General features: G+C 35.4%; 1 protein-coding gene across 2 annotated transcripts in view; it reads left to right on the forward strand.

Moving 5' to 3' along the window:
* The window catches only part of LOC142358382 (uncharacterized), a 7,397-nt gene extending 1,929 nt beyond the window's left edge, over positions 1-5,468 (forward strand). Inside the window, exons 1-2 of one of the 2 annotated variants that reach the window (XM_075409787.1) lie at positions 2,037-2,224; positions 4,889-5,468. In XM_075409787.1, the coding sequence (XP_075265902.1) occupies positions 4,917-5,249 (333 nt within the window). In that variant the 5' untranslated portion in view covers positions 2,037-2,224; positions 4,889-4,916 and the 3' untranslated portion in view covers positions 5,250-5,468. Of the gene's footprint in view, positions 1-2,036; positions 2,225-4,888 lie in introns of those variants that run through there. The other variant, XM_075409788.1, reaches the window with a different exon arrangement.
* The last annotated feature ends 17,772 nt before the right edge of the window (positions 5,469-23,240 follow it).

Here is a 23,240-nt window from a genome sequence, read left to right on the forward strand (position 1 = left end):
GTACCTTGACGATGCTATTATTCTGGAACAGAACCCGAACTGAACGAGGCTTTAGATATATTGACTGTATTGGGCGAAACTTTCGGCCTAGAACTCAGAAGAGACAAATGTGAGGTCTGGTCAAAAGAAGCTCTGAACACGATCGATAGCAGAATTAAAAGAAACAGTAGAGAGCAACTTGAAACACTGGGTGCTGCTGTTGGATCCCCCCGATTCGTTGCCTCCTCGATACAGAAGCGTGTTCAAAAGATCGAAAAATTACTGGAGAAATTCGAGTACATAAACGACCCACAGTGTTCTCTTGGCATTCTACGTAGTTGCCTGGGTGCACCAAAAATGGTGTACTCAAAGCTCTGCAATACACCATCAGAGGAAGCTATAAATATTTTTGAGGAATTTGACTCGCTTCAAAGAACAACCTTTGAGAATATACTGGGAACAGTCTTGTCCGACTGAATCATGGCATCAAGCATGTTTGTCTATCAATAAGACTGGAATTGGAATCCGACGAGCGTCTGATAAGATAATAGCAGCCTATATTGGTTCGATATCGCAGTCTGCTACTTTAGTAGAGCTTACAACTGGCCAAAGTCCGATAGCAGATCACACTTTTACCAAAATGATTGATGAAACAAATGCCTTGTCACTCTCTCTGCCTAAATCAGGAGCAGGTTTATCAGCAGCTGCCATACGGGTTCTTGGCCTCCATCCCTTGCCAAACGAGTTTCGTGCAGCTGTGAAGTACAGACTTGGCACTCCCATATATGAAAAAGAAAGGAAGTGTCCCTATTGTAAAACAGGATCTTTGGATACACTCGGTGATCATGCTGTTGCATGTCATGAGCGGGGCGATATGATTTCGTTGTTGCATGTCATGGGCGGGGCGAAATTTTTTCCGCTTGCAGCGCTGCCAACCTGTCACCATTTTGCGAGCAGAAAAACCTTATACCAGAAACAAATTCTCGACCTTGAGATGTGTATTTAGCTTGTTGGTCTGCTGGGCAACCGTCAGCTCTGGATATAACCATTACCTCCCAACTTCAACCAAGTATTTTTTTCAAATGCGGCGAGGAGGTCTGGTTTTGCCCTGAGAGCTGCGGAAGGCAGGAAGTTAGAGCAATATTCCCAACAATGTGCCATCATAGGTGTTCAATTTATTCCCATGGCTTTTGAATCATTTGGAGGACTCTCTGAATTGCTAAGAAAGACATTGAACCAAATAGCTCTGCTGACAGACAACAACTGCAAGCAAAAGAAGCCTCCTTAATGTCTCATGACTTTCGGTTGTGCGGGTTTCAGTATCCCATTTGCAAACCAAATAGTGTGGATTCCACTATCCTAGTTGAAAACCCGATTGTTTTACTATTCCAAATGAAAACGCGATTGATTAAGTTTAATTAATAAGGAGTTTTTTTTCTTACCTGACCAAAGTATGGCGAATAGAAACATATATTTCATATCTGGAAAACTGAAATGAACTGCGGAAAATTGATTTGTTAAACTGGTGATCTGCTGTTTTATAAACCTAGTCATGGTAGCCAAGTTAAGTGTTAATTCAAATTTATTTTTGCTGCTCTTTTCAGAATTTTTTTTGTTGATCAGTTTACATCATCTTGTTAAAATTTCTGATTCCAAGAAGAGTTTCAAGAAAAAACGCTTAGAAAAAAAAGATCAACATCCATTTCCTGTCGTATCTTTTAATTTACGGACTTGTTGATCTTAAGAACCGTTAAAACGAAGAAACGAGAACATCGCTTGCAATTCGCTTAAGAATATCATAAAAAGTGCTTCGAAGTTCACCAATAGTTATGTGAAGTGCACTTTTGAGTATCACACAGATTAGAACTAAATTTTCAATCACAGCATTAAAATTAAAGCAGCGTCATATTCAATAACGCACAACGCTACAATGATCTATTAAGTTAGCCGAGTTCATGTCTACTGAACTCAAGTAACTTCGATAGAAAAAAATGAACAGAATTATGTAATTGTTTTGACTTCAAAAGTTTTTACTCATTTTAGAGAGCAGTCAGTCATAAAACGCCGATACCGTATTGTCTTACTTTGGCTTAAGAAAAGTTTATCACCTGATCGCCGCGTTAAGAGTCTACAAAAAAACTCATTTGATCCATTCTTTCGAAAATCAGAACTTGATAAGCAGCTCCTAAAACTTGCGCTGATTATTTTAGCATTATATACATCTTTCGTAGCTCAAAGTTAAAAGGTATTTTTTTCTCAATCAATTTTTTATTGTATATATTTAGAGTCTTTTTAAAAAAAGTAGTTTAAAAAATTGAAAAAGTAGTTTTTGAAATGCTATTTTTCTCGAAATTTTGTTAAAAATCAAGTAATAGTAGAATATAGTCATAACATTATTTAGAGACAAAAGCAAACTTCGTGCAGTAATATTCATGGTGATATAAATAAATAGAAAATTTAGCTTTTAAATTTTTCAACCATCTATATCTGTTTGCTCAAATCAAATACCCTCAAAAAGTGTAAATAACAACGAAACTCTTTGCGTACACCATTTATAACCTTGATTCTGTTAAAAATTTATAATATCAGGCATTGATTTTACCAGTCAGATAATCTGAATTCTTTAAGTCAAAATGTCAGCTCAACTTTGCTTTTGTTCGTAAATAACAATGCTGTTTCCTTCTTTTACTTGACTGCTTGTCGAACAAAAATAATAACATTAAAAATGATGATGATAATAATAATAATAATAATAGTAACAATAATTATAATAATAATAATAGAAATACTAATAATAATAGTAGTAGTAATAATAATAATAGTAATAATAATAATAATAATAATAATAATAATAATAATAATAATAATAATAATAATATAATAATAATAATAATAATAATAATAATAATGATAATAAGAATAATAATAACAACAACAATAATAAGAATAATAACAATAATAATAATAAGAATAATAATAATAATAATAATAATAATAATAATAATAATAATAATAATAATAATAATAATAATTGTATCATTCATAATAATAAAAATAATAGTAATAATAACAATATTAATAATAATAATATTAATAATAAAAATAATAATAATAATAATATTAATAACAATAATGATAATAATGAAAAAAATAATTTTGGTTCCTGCGTAATCAGAGCGGAAAAACATTAGGCGACTTCAGACTGTTCTCAGCTGCCCTTTTTTTTACTCCCCACATTTCAATTTTATGTCATTACATGTCATTGCTCTTATTTGGTGACAATGGCCACTTTTTTGCGTCTGAAACTTTCACTTGGTACCATCATTGCAGGCCAACATTTGTCAGGCTATGATCAACCTGAAGCTAATGGATTCGCATTAATTTTTTGATCTTCAGCTATTTTCGGTAATTTGATTATTTCAATAAAATAATTCTGCTACTTAATTTTGATTTTTTCTATTTGATTTGAGAAAAATAGCAATTCAAACAATGCTTTTCCATCGTTTGGCTTATTGAAAATAAAATACAATATCTTTTTTTTTCAAATTAATCTACAATTCCCTATTTTCTATACCAAACTAATGCGCAAAAATTTTCCGCTTCATAAAGCAATGACAAATTTGATATAGCAATATATATATATATATATATATATATATATGTATATATGTATATATATATATATATATATATATATATATATATATATGTATATATATATATATATATATATATATATATATATATATATACTTTCGAAATAACTCTGTTAACACATTGATTTCTTTGTGCAAAAGTTTTGATCAAAATTGCGAGTTGCAATGATAATATAGTTTTTGTCAGTTTTAATTGGTCCACTAACAAAAATTTAAGAATTGAATACTTGTGACCTAAAAAGAACTTAAGCTTTAGCCTAACTGGCCTTAATACTGTTCGGGTAAACTGTCCCTAGCTTATCTTCTTTTTACAATGATTTTGGTTACTCTTTTCCTCTGTTGACACCTAAGCTTAAATGTTTAAAATTGAAAATAAAATTGTAAAAACAGACCAAATTTACATGAAGATAAAATTGTGTGATAATTCAGTTGTAAAATTTGTTCCAATTAAATTTTGTTGTACGCATTGCCCAACTTAGGGTCCAAAGATCTAAGTTATTTCAATTTCTAAAGCTGTGAATGAAGGGTGTGCAGCAACTTTACGCAGGAAAAACAGACCTTTACACGAGGAGTATCAAAAAGAATTCTAAAATTGATACTGACGTTTTTTTAGGAGATGGGTAGCCAAGATTGAATAATGAATATATATATATATATATATATATATATATATATATATATTTGCGTTTAATAAATATATATTATTTTATTTTATTTTTAAATACACACACACATATATATATATATATATATATATATATATATATATATATATATATATATATATATATATTAAGAGGTTATAGCCGATGTCATAATTTTTTGGGAATTTTGACCAAATTTGCTCAATTTTGTAATCAGAATCCACTTCAATTAATAATAAATAGGTTCGCAAATGGCCTTATTTTCACCGGTTATATTTATGGTCTCTAGTTGTTTCAACCCTAATTGATTTACCTCCCACCCATTTTTTCACACCAAATTTTTGTACTTGTATCACATCGCAACTAAATTTTTGACCTGAGAACCCTCCCTCTCAAACCCTGCAAATCTTGAATTTTGATTTTTTTAATCTCTAATCACTTTACCCTAACCTTAGATATTCCTTTAATTTCACTGTTAATTATACCAAATATCTAATTAATTTAAATCGAGGCTTAATGATAGGGGATGGAAAACCCCGGACACAAAAATTGTGGTTCCTAATACTGTTTGTTATTTGTTTGTTTGTTTGTTTATTTTTATTTGTTCAGATTTCTCCACCCCAAAACTTGCCTCAAAATGCTCACACAACTAGCTTTCCTTGTGTGCTGTGTTGCGTATTTCAACGCCAACTATGTAGCCGACAGACGCTACAACCCCTACATAGCCGACAAAAGATACGACCCTTTCATGTTTTACAAGCGACAAAGGGTTGCCTACAAAATGGACAGTGAAGAGGGAGACGAGTGTAAAGAAGAGAAAGATTGTGACAAATACAAGAAACTCTATTGCAGTTGGGTAGTCGGGCAATGCGTGTTAGAGCCCACCATCCCAATACCAGAGGGATGCGATCAAAATGCACGATGTCCCTCGGGCCAATTCTGTGATTATTTCACGCGTAAATGTTCGTGAAAAGCCCAAAATCAACAACCAATCACTGGATGAACGAATACTAGATTATATCGATGTCTAATAGTGGGAACTAGTCTGCAAAAACTTGAATAAACGTTTCTTTTTTAATGGCCCTTCCTCTTCTTCCTTCTCTACCACCTGAGCACTCCCCAGCTCCCTCCTCCCACTTTCCCCTCACAACATGGTTTTTTTTTCTCTTAGAGGCATGGGAAAAACTATAGTGCGTGTTTTGCTCTGATAATGGTCAGAAAATCCTAAACAATAGACAAGATCTTTACAATTGGTATATGTCGCAACAAAAATGTTTTAATATTTATTATAGATGGCCAAATAGTACGAGTAAATGGTTTGAAGAGAAAAAAAAGCAATTCTACAGTTTAATAGTGAAAAAAATGGTTAAGTTATTGAGATGATTTTATTTGTAACTCTGTGTAATAAACTTCGTTAATGAATGTAATTAACTAATGTTTTGTATGGCAAACTTTGAGAGAATAAAAGCTTTTTTATTTTGTTTTCCACCAAAAATGATCCAATTCGTTTTATTTTATTTTTAGATTACATGATCAAAACTAAACACCAATATCAAAAATCTCAAAATGTTAAATTCAACGTTACTTTCTAAAACATATAAGAGTCTCAAACAATTAACGCTAGAGCAGTGATAAAAACCTTCGGATCTTTTCATTTGTGCCCCCCAGCTTGGTGGGGTGAATAATATTTGCATCCCCAGATGCACGTGCCGTGTTTTTACATAATGTTTTTTCATCCAAAGACAAGTGCTCTGTAACGGGGGGGGGGGGGTGCATAACGTACTGCGGGGTCAAAAACGGAAAAGATCCAAACTTTCTGTCATGATCCGACTTCAGAAGATCTAATAAAAATTATACTAATTTTTTCGCCATAGAAAAATCAAAGCCACTCTTTTCAAATAATGACGCACCTTTCATACGACTGTGTGCCTACAACAGTTTTCAGGCACAGTACAATGTTTTCACAGTACATAAGTTGCACTAAACGTCCTCTAAACGATTTCAATATTTAAAAAAGAAATGTCTGAGAAATTCGCATAACAATCTCTGAACATCTCTCAACTGTTGGTGCGAAAACAAACAAAAATTTGATACAGTAATTCGCTTTTGTTCGCGAAACAAACTTCCAAATAATTTTGAGAAGAAATTTAATGGTACCAAAGCAGCGCTGATTTTCTAAGTTGCCTTTCCTAACTTTTATTCTTTCGCAACTGCTAATAGACAAACACAAAAACATTGGTGCTATTAAATTTTATTTTCTGAAAAGAAATAACATTTAATTTTCTGTGATCTAAAGCAAAACAATTGGTGCGTTTTCAACTAATTTTGGTTATGTTCAGTACATTGAGCAAGCAAACCAAAAATCCTATACCTTGCAAACCCAGTCTATTTCCAAAATTATTGGACACCGAAGAGTTACCGCAAGCAGTATCGCACTAAACTAAAGACGTTGTATCTTTACCAGGTGAGCTTGCAATCTGCAACCAATACTAGCAGATGACGTTTTGGTGGTCTTGCTGATTGCCCGCTAGAATGTTCAAAATGACAAGCTCCAGCATTAGAATTAAAGTTGTTGTTGGTTGGAGAGGCTTTCTACTGATGAACCGTCTCAGCTCAAAGAAGAGCTGTGCTATGTGAGCTGTTGCAACCGTCTATTCAGAACTTCCGGGGATTTGGCCATTGGAGAAACATATGTCTTCCCTCAAGCATGAGAAGCACAATTTTGCTTCGATTAATACTTTTGCTTGCTGCGCGGGAGTTTTTCCTCAATCACTGGACAATTCCAGAGGCAATGATTCCCATTACAAACACGGCAATGAGCCAAGATGGATGTTGTATCGGTTGAAGTTAGTGTATGTTTGAACTTTTCACTTCGTGTTGACAGCGAATGTCTTTGAGGCGACTCCATTCTTGACAACTGAGTTGGTGTTGTCTTCAGTTTTGCATTTGCAGAATTGTGTTCCATTAAGTCATGTGCTTCGGCCATCCCCTTCAAACAAGCATTGAATTTCATATTGTGAGAGGCAAACTTTGTATAATCGTGGGCCGCTCTTTAGGTTAGAGTCACATGAGAGTGACCTGCAGACCCCGACATGACTTGAAAAAGTGGAAGAACAGTTAATGATTTTACCACTGTTATGCATATACAGAGGTAGGAAACAGCCGCTGAGTTTGTCTGAATGCGCACTAAAAACGGCTTGTGGCTGCAAAAAACATTTATTCCAAAGTCTTAAGTGTGTCCTTTTACATGAGGTCACAGTATGCAAACTCAACACTGGCAGTTTTTGTTCTCCCTGTGACAAGAGTTTCAATATGCGACACGTTGATCTCATCCGTCAGCGATTGCGCAGCAATGGTTTGTCATTGTCCTGCTACTGTTTCCATTCCGGCAGGGGATCGTTATTTCTGCTGGTTATTGCTACCCTTTAATCTTGAAATCTTTAATAATATTGACCATTTCCGGTGAGGGGACAGGAGAAATAATGTGCAATGGGCCGCTCCAACAGAAGGGAACATATTTTGTCTGTCCGTATATCGGAGGCATTTTTGCTGTGTGAGCCGATTGCAGCCTTAAAGATCGATTGCAACCTTAAATATCGATTGCAGCCTTATAGAAAAGTAACAGAGGCTTAAACTCTCTGAGTTGAGTACTCGTAAGCAGGGAGTGAACGTCTATGGCCTTGGGGGAAGCACAAGGTTACGACTACACCTAATTTTGTTTACGTTCTTTGTATATTGCAAGGAAAGCAAAAACCTGTAACTTGCAAACCCAGTCTATAAGCGAGATTACTGGACAGCCAAGGGTTGCCGCAAGCAGTGTCGCACAAAACTATAGACGTGGTATCTTTACCATGTGAGCTTGCAATCTGCAACCAATACTAGCAGATAACATTTTGGTGGTCTTGCTGATTGCCCGCTAGAATGTTCAAATTGACAAGCTCCAGCTTTAGAATTAAATTTGTTGTTGGTTGGAGAGGCTTTCTAGTGATAAACCGTCTCAGCTCAAAGAAGAGCTGTGTTATGTGAGCTGTTGCAACCGTCTATTCAGAACCTCCGGGGATTTGGCCATTGCAGAAACATATGTCTTCCCTCAAGCATGAGAAGCACAATTTTGCTTCGGTTAATACTTTTGCTTGTTGCGTGGGAGTTTTTCCTCAAACACTGGACAATTCCAGAGGCAATGATTCCCATTACAGACACGGCAATGAGCCAAGATGGATGTTGTATCGGTTGAAGTTAGTGTATGTTTGAACTTTTCACTTCGTGTTGACAGCGAATGTCTTTGAGGCGACTCCATTCTTGACAACTGAGTTGGTGTTGTCTTCAGTTTTGCATTTGCAGAATTGTGTTCCATTAAGTCATGTGCTTCGGCCATCCCCTTCAAACAAGCATTGAATTTCATATTGTGAGAGGCAAACTTTGTATAATCGTGGGCCGCTCTTTAGGTTAGAGTCACATGAGAGTGACCTGCAGACCCCGACATGACTTGAAAAAGTGGAAGAACAGTTAATGATTTTACCACTGTTATGCATATACAGAGGTAGGAAACAGCCGCTGAGTTTGTCTGAATGCGCACTAAAAACGGCTTGTGGCTGCAAAAAACATTTATTCCAAAGTCTTAAGTGTGTCCTTTTACATGAGGTCACAGTATGCAAACTCAACACTGGCAGTTTTTGTTCTCCCTGTGACAAGAGTTTCAATATGCGACACGTTGATCTCATCCGTCAGCGATTGCGCAGCAATGGTTTGTCATTGTCCTGCTACTGTTTCCATTCCGGCAGGGGATCGTTATTTCTGCTGGTTATTGCTACCCTTTAATCTTGAAATCTTTAATAATATTGACCATTTCCGGTGAGGGGACAGGAGAAATAATGTGCAATGGGCCGCTCCAACAGAAGGGAACATATTTTGTCTGTCCGTATATCGGAGGCATTTTTGCTGTGTGAGCCGATTGCAGCCTTAAAGATCGATTGCAACCTTAAATATCGATTGCAGCCTTATAGAAAAGTAACAGAGGCTTAAACTCTCTGAGTTGAGTACTCGTAAGCAGGGAGTGAACGTCTATGGCCTTGGGGGAAGCACAAGGTTACGACTACACCTAATTTTGTTTACGTTCTTTGTATATTGCAAGGAAAGCAAAAACCTGTAACTTGCAAACCCAGTCTATAAGCGAGATTACTGGACAGCCAAGGGTTGCCGCAAGCAGTGTCGCACAAAACTATAGACGTGGTATCTTTACCATGTGAGCTTGCAATCTGCAACCAATACTAGCAGATAACATTTTGGTGGTCTTGCTGATTGCCCGCTAGAATGTTCAAATTGACAAGCTCCAGCTTTAGAATTAAATTTGTTGTTGGTTGGAGAGGCTTTCTAGTGATAAACCGTCTCAGCTCAAAGAAGAGCTGTGTTATGTGAGCTGTTGCAACCGTCTATTCAGAACCTCCGGGGATTTGGCCATTGCAGAAACATATGTCTTCCCTCAAGCATGAGAAGCACAATTTTGCTTCGGTTAATACTTTTGCTTGTTGCGTGGGAGTTTTTCCTCAAACACTGGACAATTCCAGAGGCAATGATTCCCATTACAGACACGGCAATGAGCCAAGATGGATGTTGTATCGGTTGAAGTTAGTGTATGTTTGAACTTTTCACTTCGTTTTGACAGTGAATGTCTTTGAGGCGACTCCATTCTTGATAACTGAGTTGTTATTGTCTTCAGTTTTTGCATTTGCGGAATTGAGTTCCATTAAGTCATGTGCTTCGGCCTTCCCCTTCAACCAAGCATTGAATTTCATATTGTGAGAGGCAAACTTTGTATAATCGTGGGCGGCTCTTTAGGTTAGAGTCACATGAGAGTGACCTGCAGACCCCGACATGACTTGAAAAAGTGGAAGAACAGTTAATGATTTTACCACTATTATGCATATACAGAGGTAGGAAACAGCTGCTGAGTTTGTCTGAATGCGCACTGAAAACGGCTTGTGGCTGCAAAAAATATTTATTCCAAAGTCTTAAGTGTGTCCTTTTACATGAGGTCACAGTATGCAAACTCAGCAATGGCAGTTTTTGTATTCCCTGTGACAAGAGGTTCAAAATGCGACACGTTCATCTCATCCGTCAACGATTGCGCAGCAATGGTTTGTCATTGTCCTGCTACTGTTTCCATTCCGGCAGGGGATCATTATTTCTGCTGGTTATTGCTACTCTTTAATCTTGAAATCTTTAATAATATTGACCATTTCCGATGAGGGGACAGGAGTAAAAATGTGGAATGGGCCGCTCCAACAGAAGGGAACATATTTTGTCTGTCCGTATATTGGAGGCATTTTTGCTGTGTGAGCCGAATGCAGCCTTAAAGATCGATTGCAGCCTTAAATATCGATTGCAGCCATAAAGAGATTTAACAGAGGCTTAACCTCTCTGAGTTGAGTACTCGTAAGCAGGGAGTGAACGGTCTATGGCCTTGGGGGAATTACAAAGGCTACGACTACACTTAATTTTGTTTACGTTCTTTGTATATTGCAAGGAAAGCAAAAACCTATAACTTGCAAACCCAGTCTATAAGCGAGATTACTGGACAACCAAGGGTTGCCGCAAGCAGTATCGCACAAAACTATAGGAGTGGTATCTTTACCATGTGAGTTGCCATTCTGCAATTCAGTCTATTCTGCACAACTATTATGTCCGTCATTCAGTCTATCCTGCACGTCGTTTCTGCACTTGCCCGGATTCGGCCATTGCCGGAACATATGTTTTTCCTTCAAACATGATAAGCCCAACTTTGCTCAGTTACTGCCTTTGTTTATTCCGTAAAACTTTTTTCCCTAAAAACAGGACACTCCCGTAGACGACGATTGCCCTTACAGACACTGCAATAAGCAAGATGGATAATGTTATTGCATCCTTATATTAACTTATGGGTGCATCCTCGATGTGTGTTGACAGCGAATTTCCTTGTGGCAAATCCAATCTTGATAACGGAGTTGGTGTTGTCCTCAGTTTTTGCATTTGTGGAAATGTGTTCCATTAAGTCATGTGCTTCGGTCTTCCCCTTCAACCAACCATTGAACTTTATATTGTGAGGGGCAAACTTTGTATATTCGTGGCCCGCTCTTTAGATTAGAATCACTTGAAAGTAACCTGAAGACACAGACACGACAAGAAATAGTAGCCGAACAGTTAATGATGTTACCACTATTATGCATCTACAGTTGTAGGAAACAGCTGCTGAGATTGTCTAAATGAGCACTGACAACGGCTTTTGGCTTACCAAAGTATTTGCTCCAAAGTCTTAAGTGCATCTTTTTACATGAGGTCACGGTATGCAAACTCAGCAATGGCAGTTTTTGTTCTCCCTGTGACAAGAGTTTCAATATGCGACACGTTGATTTCATCCGTCAGCGATTGCGCAGCAATGGTTTGTCATTGTCCTGCTACTGTTTCCATTCCGGCAGGGGATCATTATTTCTGCTGGTTATTGCTACTCTTTAATCTTGAAATCTTTAATAATATTGACCATTTCCGGTGAGGGGACAGGCGTAATAATGTGCAATGGGCCGCTCCAACAGAAGGGAACATATTTTGTCTGTCCGTATATCGGAGTCATTTTTGCTGTGTGAGCCGATTGCAGCCTTAAAGATCGATTGCCGCCTTAAAAATTGATTGCAGCCTTAGATATTGATTGCAGCCTTAAAGAGAATTAACAGAGGCTTAACCTCTCTGAGTTGAGTACTCGTAAGCAGGGAGTGAACGGTCTATGGCCTTGGGGGAAGCACAAAGGTTACGACTACACTTAATTTTGTTTACGTTCTTTGTATATTGCAAGGAAAGCAAAACCTATAACTTGCAAACCCAGTCTATAAGCGAGATTATTGGACACCCAAGAGTTAACGCAAGCAGTATCGCACAAAACTAAAGACGTGGTATCTTTAACAGTTGAGTTTACAATCTGCAATTCAGTCACCAGAAGAGAATCTTTCACAATACTTACAGATATCATTTTGGTGGTTTTGCTGATTGCCAACTAGAAGGTTCAAAGTGACATGCGCTGCATTAAAACTAATATTGTTGATGTTTGAAGAAGATTTCGAAGGATCAAACGTCTCAGCTCTTTGAAAAACTGTGTTATGTGAGCTTTTTAACTTTCTATTCTGCACCTCCGGGATGTTATGTGTCCTATGTGACGTGAACTAAAAAGTAAGCTTTATAAAATCCAAGACATCTCAAAATCTTCACTCAAAAAAGTCAAAAAATGACATACATTGAGAAGGGTGAAATCAATTAGTCGGTTAACGTTTCAAACAAGCAATTCGAGAGCGGAACTTTGTTCACCAGTCATCAGAAAACAAAGATGGCCAAGTATTAAAAAAGTACTTTTCCAGAAAGCTGAACTTGTTGTGTTGAAATAATATTGGATAATGCACTAACTCGACGAGTATCTTACTATTTTGTTGAATTATAGCATTACACCGCAGAGGTATACCCAAATTGTCACGGGCAGATATGCCCGATAAGTGTATCTCGTGTTGGTTTTTACTATGTTAATACACTAAAAATGGAACAATATTGCAGAAAATAGCTATTTTTAGCAGAAACCAGCAAAATGGAAGGAAATTAGCAACCCGTGGTCGCAAAAGTATCCTAATCCTAGCCGCAAATACAAGTACACACTTTATAATCTATTTTTTGCTCCGCTTGGATCACGCATCTGCTTCATTTATGTATCAATTTTTCGCCCGCAATGTAGCTTGAATTCGCATATAATCCGCAATTAAGCCTAATTTAATTACTATTTAATTAATTAAGCATAACTTATTACTACTAGTAGGAATTGATTACTACTTATTACTACTTTTTCACTACTTATAGTACTTTATTACTACTTATTACTGCTTATTAGTACTTTTTATTACTATTTATTAAAATCGGCCAGTCCCACATTGATATACAAAACTTTCGATGTGCGAGTGAGTTTTCGCAAAAAAATCAGTTTTTGTGGTTACATTTACTTAAATCACTTTAAAGATATGAAGGTTTCAATTAAATCTATTAGAGTGCTTTTTACAAAGTATTAAATTACTTTGCATGCTCAAACAGCGCGCGTTTAATTAGGCTCAATAGCGGATTAGTGATACTTTTAATGCAAAAAATAGATACCTAAAATGAGTGGAAACGTGCTACAAGACTTGTAACCTACTTTTCGGTCCAAATATTTTTTTATTTCGCAAAATTGGCGGAACCCCTTTTGCGAAATGTAAGTTACAAAGGACGTCTCCTAATTTTGTTCATTGTATGTATCTTCGGTTTTCCCCTTCAACCAACCATTGAATTTTATATTGTGAGGGGCAAACTTTGTATATTCGTGGCCCGCTCTTTAGATTAGAATCACTTGAAAGTAACCTGAAGACACAGACACGGCAAGAAATAGTAGCCGAACAGTTAATGATGTTACCAATAATATGCATCTACAGCTGTAGGAAACAGCTGGTGAGTTTGTCTAAAAGAGCACTGACAACGGCTTTTGGCTTACCAAAGTATTTGTTCCAAAGTCTTAAGTGCATCTTTTCACATGAGGTCACATCATGCAAACTCAGCAATGGCAGTTTTTGTTCTCCCTGTGACAAGAGTTTCAATATGCAACACGTTGATCTCATCCGTCAGCGATTGCGCAGCAATGGTTTGTCATTGTCCTGCTACTGTTTCCATACCGGCAGGGGATCATTATTTCTGCTGGTTATTGCCACTCTTTAATCTTGAAATCTTTAATAATATTGACCATTTCCGGTGAGGGGACAGGCGTAATAATGTGCAATGGGCCGCTCCACCAGAAGAGAACATATTTTGTCTGTCCGTATATCGGAGGCATTTTTGCTGAGTGGGCCGATTGCAGCCTTAAAGATCGATTGCAGCTTTAAATATCGGTTGCAGACTTAAATATCGATTGCAGCCTTAAAGAGAATTAACAGAGGCTTAACCTCTCTGAGTTGAGTACTCGTAAGCAGAGAGTGAACGGTCTATGGCCTTGGGGGAAGCACAAAGGTAACGACTACACTTAATTTTGTTTACGTTCTTTGTATATTGCAAGGAAAGCAAAAACCTATAACTTGCAAACCCAGTCTATAAGCGAGATTACTGGACAACCAAGAGTTAACGCAAGCAGTATCGCACAAAACTAAAGACGTGGTATCTTTAACAGTTGAGTTTACAATCTGCAATTCAGTCTCCAGAAGAGAATCTTTCACAATACTTACAGATATCATTTTGGTGGTTTTGCTAATTGCCAACTAGAAGGTTCAAAGTGACATGCGCTGCATTAAAATTAATATTGTTGATGTTTGAAGAAGATTTCGAAGGATCAAAACGTCTCAGCTCATTGAAAAACTGTGTTATGTGAGCTTTTTAATTTTCTATTCTGCACCTCCGGGATGTTATGTGTCCTATGTGACGTGCACTAAAAAGTAAGCTTTATAAAATCCAAGATATTTCAAAATTTTCACTCGAATAAGTCAAAAATGACATACATTGAGAAGGGTGAAATCAATTAGTTGATTAACGTTTCAAACAAGCAATTCGAGAGCGGAACTTTGTACACCAGTCATCAGAAAACAAAGATGGCCAGGTAATAAAAAAGTACTTTTTCAGAAAGCTGAACTCGTTGTGTTGACATAAAATTGGATAATGCACTAACTCGACGAGTATCTTACTATTTTGTTGAATTATAGCATTACACCGCAGAGGCATACCCAAATTGTCACGGGCAGATATGCCCGATGCGTGTATATCGTGTTCGTTTTTACTATGTTAATACATTAAAAATGGAACAATATTGCAGAAAATAGCTATTTTTAGCAGAAACCAGCAAAATGGAAGGAAATTGACAACCCGTGGTCGCAAAAGTATCCTAATCCTAACCGCAAAATACAAGTACACACTTTATAATTTATTTTTGGCTCCGCTTGTATCACGCATCTGCTTCATTTATGTATCAATTTTTCGCCCGCAATGTAGCTTGATTTCGCATATAATCCGCAATTAAGCCTAATTTAATTACTATTTAAATAATTAAGCCTAACTTATTACTACTAGAAGGAATTGATCACTACTTATTACTACTTTTTCACTACTTATAATACTTTATTACTACTTATTACTGCTTATTAGTACTTTTTATTACTATTTATTAAAATTGGCCAGTCCCACATTGATATACAAAACTTTTGATGTGCGAGGGAGTTTTCGGAGAAAAATCAGTTTTTGTGGTTACATTTATTTAAATCACTTTAAAGATATGAAGGCTTCAATTAAATCTATTAAAGTGCTTTTTACAAAGTATTAAATTACTTTGCATGCTCAAACAGCGCGCGTTTAATTAGGCTCAATAGCGGATTAGTGATACTTTTAATGCAAAAAATAGATACCTAAAATGAGTGGAAACGTGCTACAAGACTTGTAACCTACTTTTCGATCCAAATGTTTTTTATTTCGCAAAATTGGCGGAACCCCTTTTGCGAAATGTAAGTTACAAAGGACGTCTCCTAATTTCGTTCATTGTATGTATCTAATTTTCGAGCCAATTTTACAGAGTCGAAATTTTTGGGGTATACCTCTGCGGTGTAATGAGGGTTTTCTCAAAAAAATTGAGAGTGAAAACTGTGAAATAAAAAGGGAAAAATATCTGCGCTGTAGGACTGGATAGAGCAAAATTTTTTCACCAACCATATCGTCAAAAATTTGTTTCCGGTATGAACTTAGCAAATCTTTTACTAAGAAAACCAACCCAATCAATAAAGGACAAATTAGAATTGCGTTTGCGTGACGCAACTTGCTTTAAGAAGCTCTGACCCACTTTTTTCGTTAGTTAATGCAATTTTCTCGAGCAACAACAAAAATTCTATAGTGATGAATTGAGAAAACAGGATCTTTTCCGCCAAACTGTCAGCTGCCTGTTTTTGGGCTTGCGACACAAAATATTTTGTTTTTCTTTCAAATCAACACAACTCTTGTTTAAAGTCAGGTAAACACCGGGGCACAGGAATTCCTGAATTAACACACTAAATTGTTCTCGTGTAAATAACACAAAAAATCGTGTATTGTCACTCGTTGTTTCTGGGGAAAAGTGACTCACGAGAAAATGCTCAGTTACACGATAAATTGTGCATTTAACTCGCTCGGCCTTAATCCCATGGTTTTTTGCGTAATTCACACAATAAAATGTGTGAAATTGTGTAAAGAAAAACGTTTTTTCGTGTATTAAATACAATTTTTAGCATTAAAAACCACACGATTTTCTCATGTGAAGACACACAAAAAATCGGGTGAAGTTCATTTTTGTTAAAAAAAGTTTATTGAGTCCTCAAATGAGAATTTCAGGTGGAATAATGCGAGAAATTGGAATTTTTACAAGAAGAATCGTTTTTTCACAATATTAATTGTGTGAAGCAATGGAAAACCCATAAAATTAAGGCCGAGAAAATCGTGTAAAAATGCCCGATTTATCATGTAACTGTGCATTTTCTCGTGTGTCACTTCTTCCCCCAATAAACCGTGTGTTGTGGCAGTACAATATTTTTTGGACATTCACACACATTTTTGTGTGCTTTTTTATTTTAACATGGACGGCAAAAGCCTAATTTTGGTACCCTACCGGAGTGCAGATAATAAATTGATATATATATATATATATATATATATATATATATATATATATATAACAAATTAAACAAAAGCAGCTTGCAAGAAAATATTGATAATTTGCTCATACGCTCATTCATACAAAAAATCGTGTAATTTTTTATCACACGAAGAAAATTTTCGTGTGAAGTCATACGAGACTGATTTTTCGCAAAAAAATTGTGTGATTTTTCATTGCACGGGAAAAAATCGTGTGAATTCACTTGAGAGAGTATTAGAGTGAAGGACTACGTAACCGCTCCTCTAGCAATGAAGGTGGATTCAGTTGCAGGCACAGGAAAGTTTTAAAACTGCTCACAACAGCAAGGTGGATTGGTCTTATATTAGACTCCTAGTTTCTGATGAGAGCTCTGGAGCGGCCCTCGAATATAACTACCTGCATAATGATCCATGCTTGTAGGGCATAAAATGATTGACCTATATATAAATTGAATTTGGTCCTGACACCCTAAACACAGTTTCTTATAGCTGCTTAGATGTAAGCTGAGTGGAGCTGTAATGCGGAGTTCGTGTTTTTTTATAATTTGCAGAAAAATTGTCTTTCTACGACTCGAAGCTTAGTATTGGAGGAGCGCCTTTTTCATCGGTAATTTGTTGGATTATATTTGAAACAGGAAATGAAATGCCTGAGAACAAAGTGTTTATGTTAAATTGCTGAAGAGTTAGAGAAGAGAGAGTGGTTTTCTGTTCATGTCGTTGATTTGAAAGAGAGCGAGAAAAGTAGGTGTGAAAAATTTTCACTGAGCGAGCAAAACCTTTTGATCGCGTGCGTTTTTTAGAGCCGTTTGTAGCATTAATTCCAACGCTTACAGTAGTTTGACTCAATTATCTCAACCGGTGGGTTTGGAATTATTTGGAATTATTTTGGAATTAATTTGGAATTGTTTGGAATTAATTAGTGCGTTTGGAATTATTTTTGACAATATGAAGCGAAACTAAAACATTTGGTGTCAATTTTGTACTTTTAATTTTACCTTTTTGCTTTGTTTAAAGCTTTCTCATCTATTTTCTTACTCTTGTTCAACTTTTGATATCATTTTGAGGAGATTAGGTTTTTGATTAAATTCAGTTATTTTAGCTTTTTTTATTTGTTTCTCAAATTGATCGATATTAATTCTGAAATGCTTTTGCTAAGGAAAATTTAACAAAAATGAGCAAAATGGTTATTTTTTGTGCCGTTTTTTATGATTCTCCAGCTGTCTTTATTCTTGTTTAGTAGCAATTGGATAGCTGTTGCTACTATGAAGTGACATTTGAAAGCTAGACGTGACATTTTCATTGAAATAAGAAAAACAATTTTCCAATCTTTTTCACGTTTTTTTCTTTGATTTTCTTTTAATTAAATGTTTAGTATTTGTCTGCCAAGTATTAGTGGCTGACTGTTCTAGCAAGAGATGTAATTAAACTTTTCTCCGAATAACGATTGGCAGTTTGCATTTTTTTGTTTGCAGAGAATTTTGTTTGAATTTTCTTAGGGTAATTTTTTTTCATTTGCTCTCTGCCGCCAAACTTCCATTTTTACGCCTTTTCTCTATAAACAAGTTCCATCTTTTTTCTATTGGTACTAGTTTGTTACAAACTTACTGTTTTCTTCTTTTACAAAGTCTTTTGCCAACCGTTCTTTTCGGGTCGCAACTTAAAGAAGCAACTTATCATATTTTTTTTCCGTTTCTTGTCAGATAATTTTCTCATGTAACTTTTCCTGGTAGTGCATCAAAATGTTCAATATAATGAACGAGAAGGTTCATCGGGTCTGCGTGGAAGCGCATTTTTCTACGTCGAGTCCTTTCCAGAGTTCACACATCTTCATGATTTCAGAAGTCAAATTGAAATGATGGTTTTGATTGCTCCAAAACAGGAAGTGGAAAAAAAAGCGAGTGAGTATGTGGCGTACGTTTCTTTCTAATTTTTAAGTTAGAAAAGGGTGTTTGAACCCAATTGTGCATTCCCGATACTGGTTTTTGTTCACATGCGGCATTTTTACTCTGATTTTTAGTGTTTTTTTTAAATCATTTTTTTCTAAATGGTTTGCTAAATCCGGTCATAGTCCATTTTATGATTAATTTTTTCGTTTAGTCAATGAAATTTGTTGAATAGTAGGTCAAGACTTGTCATGCTGGGTTTTTTTATTTCGTCGTCTAATGCTCTTTTTTCATTTTACATTTGTTCACATAGCAAAGCTGAAAAACTCAAACTTTTTCAACGACTTTTTCTTCTCACTAACGGTTTTTGCGTGATGTTATTTCCTACTCCCTGTAGCAAACAGTTTAGGTTATTTGCGTGATAAGGTTTTGATCATACGTGACTTTGATCATACGTGACTTTTGCTCTTTAAAAATTAAGTTGAATTTGATTAATTTAAGATCAAAGGAACTCATGGGTGTGATAAAAGTCATATCAAAAAGGCTTTTGTGGAATGAATTTTAGCAAGCTTAATTATTTTTTCGTTAAATGTTTTTACATAGCTTTTTGGGCGACGTCTTTTCTATCCCGCTCTATGATAAGACACGCAAGTTTATATCTTTCTCAGCTATTCCGGCAATCTGCTGAATATGTTCTCACAGTTCTGGCAATATATTTGCGAATCTATAATTATAATAGGAAATTAATTGACATAACTTAGAGGCACCAACTCTATACACTCGGAAAACTTCTCCGAAACATTTCTTAACTTTCTGAACGTGGGTTTAAGAATGCAATAAAGAACCCAGAGATCTCAGGTAAACACTATTTTGACTGAAGATAAATTGCTCCTAAACTCCTCAAAGGCAAAAGTGTGTTTGTTTACGTTGACAGCAAAAGATGTCCAGTCTGGGATGGTTCTGTTTGAAACGTGCAACTCTACTAAAAGTTTTTTTTTACTTCGTGAAGGTATTTCCTGAGTGCGTCGCAGGGTGGTACTCTGCAGTACAGATGCAAATACTTCAATGAGGACAACTCGGAAAATGATAGGAAATGCTGCCAATCCTGGCAATGGTGGCATTAACTTATGCACAATAAGATTTTAAACAGACGCCTTCATTCAAAAAAGGAAGTCGATGATAACCCAACATTGAATAAAAGCGCCGTTACAATAATCAAATAAGTCCACATTATTATTTCCTCGCAAGTTGTGTCTCGCAAGTTCTCGCATTGTGTTTCATTAAATGAACTCAACGACTATAATTGGGGTATAGCTGATGGTTTTAATGACTTTCAAATGTTTTTTCTTTCCAAAAAAATTGAAAGTTTTATTGAACTTTTCACTTTTGTTCTGGTTTTTGTAACATTTCGAACTTTGCAATTTCGTATTATTTTCGTAACTTAGCCTCATTAATGAGAGATCTCGTTAGTTTTTTGTTGAACCAATTAAAAAAAGTCTTTGTTCGTTAAACGTTTTGACTGGTGTTTTTAAGTCTTAGTCAAATTGTTTTAGAAAAATTTTGTGTGTTTTAGATACTTTTCAACGTTTGCGGGTTTTTGTTGTCATTTTGAGATAGTCATTTAACTAAAAGACTTTATAATATTAATTGTAGACCAGACCAAAATGAGGATCCAATTTTCTCGAGGTTAATATCTTTTAAATTTGATGGCTTCAACACTGTGGTTTCTTAAAGTTGTTTATGAAATTTTTGTAGATCTGCTTGAATTTATTGTTGTTTTATAGTCTTATGACTCAGTCTCAATAAGAGCAAGTACATTTACAATGTTCTACGCCAATGCAAGATAAACTGTCTATTCTTTTATTTGAAAGCTTATGTTTGTTGCCAATTAAAAAAATATTTGATTTTCAAAAAATACAATGAATTTTTGAGTTTTGCCAATCTTACATCTGTTAATTAGTAGCTTAGCTTCTCTATGGACAAGTCACATCCGTTGTCTAGTGAACTACAATTTGCTCTTCATAACTGTTGTATTTTCCTCAAATGGTATTTGTTCTTGGTATAACGAGTTTTAATAATTTGTTCGGGATTCTTGCATGTTTGCCCATTTTTTTGTAGACTTTTGTTTTTTTTCACAGTATCACAATAATCGCCGGTTCTGTTGCTATTTGAAAAAGAGCATTCAAAAAAAAGTTCTTAGTGAACAGTTTAATGTTTAATTGGCTGGGACGTCGTTTTTGTGTAAATTCTCAATTTCTCAATTTTGCCAGTATTTGTCGTTTTTTCTTGTAGTAGTATGAAATATCCTGGATAATGAAGAGTCTCAATCACTTTCTATGGAAGTATAAATTAGTTTATCATTGATTTCAATTGATACATAATGTTTTTAATCAGGTTGACATTAATTTTTTCCAAAAAATGGCAACGTTTTTTTAAACTTTTCCTTTATTTTTTTTGTCGACTTGTTATCAAGTCGCATTGAGGAAAAGTACCATATTTTTTTTTCTAATGAAGTACAGGTTTTATTTTTCCTCAGTATAGTTTTTGTCTGACGCCATTTTGATTGGGTAATTAGTTGTTTTAAAAAAATAGACAACGAGTTTTGGTCGTAATTATTATTTGTAAATTTGATTTTGTTGTTTTCTTTTCTAGTAGTCACATTAATGACACGTCTCATTGGCCCTCCTAGGTAAATTGTTTTTGTTCGATTATTGTTTTCTTCAACAATTCAGTTTTTTCTGTCCTTTCCTCATTTGGTAGACAATTAAGTGAAAAATATAGATGAGCGGGGTCGGAACTTTATGTGCGAACGCACATTACCGAGCCTCTTTGTTTATAATAAATAACACTTTAATAAGTAACTTGTCAGTAATACCAGTGTAGTCCTCTACAAGTATTATCCTTTACACTCTAAAAATATGCAGGTAAAATTACCTGAAAATTCAGGTAAATTTACTTGAACTGTGCACGAGTTTTGGAGTTCCTGCAAAATACATCCACTGTAGTTGAACGTATCTGCAATTTCATTTAAAGTTGCTGAAATTTTATTTTTTAAAAATAGAAGATTTAGTAGCAGGTATTTTACCTGAAGGGTCTGAAGGTAAGCAGTTTTTAGCAAAATATTGCAGATGGATTTCAGTTGTTCATGGACTTAAAACTGCACACTGTTCAGGTGAGTTTACCTATACATTATTTAGTGTCTACCATGCGTTTGAAGCAAAAATGCGCAGATTAGCTCAAAAGTAATAACATAGCCGGCAGATTGCCGGGAAATAGCCGCGATAGACGTTTGTGGCCTACCATGAATTGAAGCATCTAAAGAAACAAGATTGACAGATCGACCACCAGCTTTTTTAATAGACCACTAAACTTTTTGTGTTAGATTCAGACTGCCATTTTTATGAATCACGATTTCTTTACAAGGAAGAAAACGCTAGTGGAGCTTTTTCAATTTTCATATTCGAAATCAAAACTCAAGACTCTATTACTCAGGAATTATGGCATATAAGTTTGGCACTACTTAGATGCACACTATTGACCTTTAATTGGTAATTGTTAATAAAATTCAAAGTTCCATAAGTGAGTACAGAAGTCATTTTTTAGTGAGGTAAGTCACGCAATTGACTTAAAACTGAAATGACGCCACGAACACAAATTTTAACGGCAAAGCAGAAGTCACTGAAGTCACTGAAAAAGTCAATTCCAAGAAGTCAGGGTAAGACTAAACAAAAATCTGTTAGACTATTTAAAAAAATAGGAGCGCAATAGTAGCCGCCTGGAATTGCTGAGGCGACTATTAATAATCAAATTGGAAGGGGCGATTGATGCTAATGATAAAAAATTGTTATGTCCGCCGGTTATGATAATGATGGGTTAATTGTTTTGGTGAAGGAAACCGAAAAACAAGTCAAATAAAATTAGATCAATTGTTGGTAGCACCAATTTTAAAAACAGTATTTCGATTAAAATCTCACAAAATTTGCTGAATTTTTACCTTGCTTTTATAGCGGGAGTTAATAGATGTTTCTAACATTTTAGATGAATGTGAGTTTATTGTCTTGGTTTGAGCCAATTTGTTTTAATTTTATTTTAAAACGATTCTCATTTTACGATAGAATGTGTTTCTTGGATAATTTTCAATGCATTTTGCCTTATCTTAGTTTATCATTTTGAAAAATGGAACCTTTTTAATTAAGATTTTCTAATTAGTTTTGAGGGCGCGATAAGAGTTATATGAGAGATCAGCAAAGTTCAGTTTGAGATTTTGAACGATTGTCAATGAATCGGCCTTTTTGGAGTGCGATTATTTAGCAAAATGTCATAAGGGGCCGTATGATAGACCTCTCTACATAAATTTTTATTTTTTACACTTACAACAGAGGTAACAAAAGTTCAATCTAACTTGAATACGA

Source organism: Convolutriloba macropyga, unplaced genomic scaffold, assembly GCF_964194025.1.
Source record: "Convolutriloba macropyga unplaced genomic scaffold, txConMacr16.3 SCAFFOLD_1530, whole genome shotgun sequence".
Classification (NCBI taxonomy): domain Eukaryota; kingdom Metazoa; phylum Xenacoelomorpha; order Acoela; family Convolutidae; genus Convolutriloba; species Convolutriloba macropyga.